The 2462-nt window shown below is 58.9% G+C and overlaps 1 protein-coding gene across 1 annotated transcript in view; it reads left to right on the forward strand.

Annotated features, from left to right (window-relative positions):
• The first annotated feature begins 1673 nt into the window (after positions 1–1673).
• Positions 1674–2462, forward strand: part of Tmem243 (transmembrane protein 243) — a 15101-nt gene continuing 14312 nt past the window's right edge. The window contains exon 1 of the mRNA XM_033758166.1: positions 1674–1699. Coding sequence (XP_033614057.1) covers positions 1674–1699 — 26 coding nt within the window. The remainder of the gene's footprint in view (positions 1700–2462) is intronic.

Here is a 2462-nt window from a genome sequence, read left to right on the forward strand (position 1 = left end):
ACCCAGGGGACCGGAGGCCGGAGCAGGAGGCGACCCTCGGGCTTCGCACGCGGCTTCACGCTGCTACAGGCGCCGCAGCCAAGCCCGGAGCTGCCGCCCGCACAGAAAGTACCACTTAAACCGTGTTGGCTCAGCAGTCCTCTCCGGACAGGCGAACAGCTTCTCCAGCCCACGAACAGCGGAGGTGGGGCCCAGCCCGGAAAGGCCGGGTCAGAAAGCAAACAAAACAAAACAAAAATTCATGAGTTAGAAATTTGAAAATAAAGATTCAAGCACAGATGAATACTTCTTCCGACTAGAATTCTTTCTTATTTTTAAATTCTGCACTGGCGGTTGAACCCAGGTGCTCTACCACAGAGCTGCATGCCCAGCAACCTCGCTCCCTGGAGACAAGGTCTCACTGACTTGTCCATGCTGGCCTTGATTTGCAGGTCTCCTGCCTCAGCCTCCCAAACAGCTGGGATTTCAGGTGTGCAGCATCTCACCTAGATTGAAGTGTTTCTCAAGAAAGTTTAGGAAAAAATAACGGGAATGACATCAGCTCCTATTTCGTTATTTCACTCAGAGCCCCGATGTTCTTTCTGTGCTGTGTTTCGATTTGCTCTTTGGTGGTCTTTCGTGATCGTGGCAGGTTCTGCTGTGTAGTTGAGGCTGACCTTGAGCTCACCACGCAGCCAGGCTCTGGCGCCAACTGCAGAGGAAAGCGGTCACCTGGCCCTTTGCCGGATGCTGTCCCCCTCGGCCACCACCCGGTGCTCACACCTCGGCTCCCAGGAACCGGCCTGGCTGGGGACGCTCTGTGGGGCCGCAGAACTCTGTTCCTGCCCTGCTGCTGCGTGGGCCGAGTCCAGCAGGCCTGGTGCAGGGACTGCTGTCCCCCAGGAGAGGCGGGGTCCGAGGAGGGGCGCCTGGTCAGAGCGGAGACCTTCGCCCACCAGGCACCGGGCAGCTGTTTCTGAGCTGACTGAGGTAGGTGCCGTGTGGGCGCCTAGCTTCCTCTGCTAAACGGACCCTAAGCACAAGAGCTCAGAAAGCTGCCTGGCCGCAATGCTCCGGGCAGGCCGGGGCGCCTGGGCTGAGGCGTCTGTGACCGAGCTCAAGGCACCACAGTGCCCTCTGCCTGGACCGCGGGGGCCCTGCCTCTTCCACTCCGGCCCCAGGTTCTGACCACGGGTGTCAGACCCGGGGGGCCATAACAACACCAGAACTCCGGGGTCCAATCCCGGAGGCCAAATTCTCATAGGGTAGGATTTGTAAAGGATGAAATCCCGAAAACCTCTATCCCCCTCTCCCCTTCCGAGAGGGCGGGAACGCAGATGGGGTGGCGCCGTGGGGAGGTCAGGCAGGCGGGGCGCAGCAGTGCAGAAGGCGAGGACGCGCGGCCAGGGGCTGCTGTGCAGGGCCCGCGGGATGCGTCCAATCCCGGAGGCCAAATTCTCATAGGGTAGGATTTGTAAAGGATGAAATCCCGAAAACCTCTATCCCCCTCTCCCCTTCCGAGAGGGCGGGAACGCAGATGGGGTGGCGCCGTGGGGAGGTCAGGCAGGCGGGGCGCAGCAGTGCAGAAGGCGAGGACGCGCGGCCAGGGGCTGCTGTGCAGGGCCCGCGGGATGCGCGACGGCAGCCCTGGAGTCAGATCACGACCCGGACAGCCACGCCCGTGAGATTCGGGCATGGACGAGGCCGGGTGCCCCCCTCCGTGAGAGGGAGCTGGCCGCCCACAGCCTCCCCGCGATGCTCTAGCCATAGTTTAACTTTCTTTTTAGTCTGAAAAACGTTCTCCATTATTTTAAATTCCCAGCAGCGGCAAGCGTGGTGGTGCACACCTGTAACCCCAGCACTCTGGGAGGCTGAGGCAGGAGGATGGAAAATTGGAGCGCAGCCAGGGCAGTTTAGCCACTCAGGCCCTGTCTCAAAAATAAAGAATTAAAAAGGCTTGGGATTGGCTCCGAGAGGAGGTCGTGGGTCGCTGCCCAGTGCCGGGATGGATCACTTCGACTCACGCTGCCTGCCTTTCACCCGCGCACCGTCGCTCGCCGGGCACCGGCTGTGCACGCGCAGAGTTCGGGCTTTAAAGCTCTTTTCCAACATCAGTCCTCGCGAGCGCGCGCACGACACCCACTGTGCGCAATGAGCGTGTAGAGTGAAGGCTCCTCGGGAGCGGAGGCCCCGCCGTGTGGACCCCGCCCCTGGACGGTCCCGGGCGGTTCTCGGGCTTTGCTCACAGCCAAGTTTTTCAGGTTGACATTTGATGGTTTTACCAATTTTACTAACAGATGGCTCTCAGCATGGTTCACAAAAGCTGGGTCTGTATCATTCCATATGCTAAAAGTTTCTTGTATTGCACATTTAGCAGGGAGCTGCCTCTCCCTCACAGGCGTTTACAATTACATTTAGTATTTAACTGCAGACTCCATCCCTTTGTTTTATAGACTTCCCTTTACTGAAAGCTTTGCTTGTAC

Source organism: Fukomys damarensis, unplaced genomic scaffold (genome assembly GCF_012274545.1).
Source record: "Fukomys damarensis isolate Sample0158 unplaced genomic scaffold, DMR_v1.0_HiC HiC_scaffold_4, whole genome shotgun sequence".
In the NCBI taxonomy this organism is placed as follows: domain Eukaryota; kingdom Metazoa; phylum Chordata; class Mammalia; order Rodentia; family Bathyergidae; genus Fukomys; species Fukomys damarensis.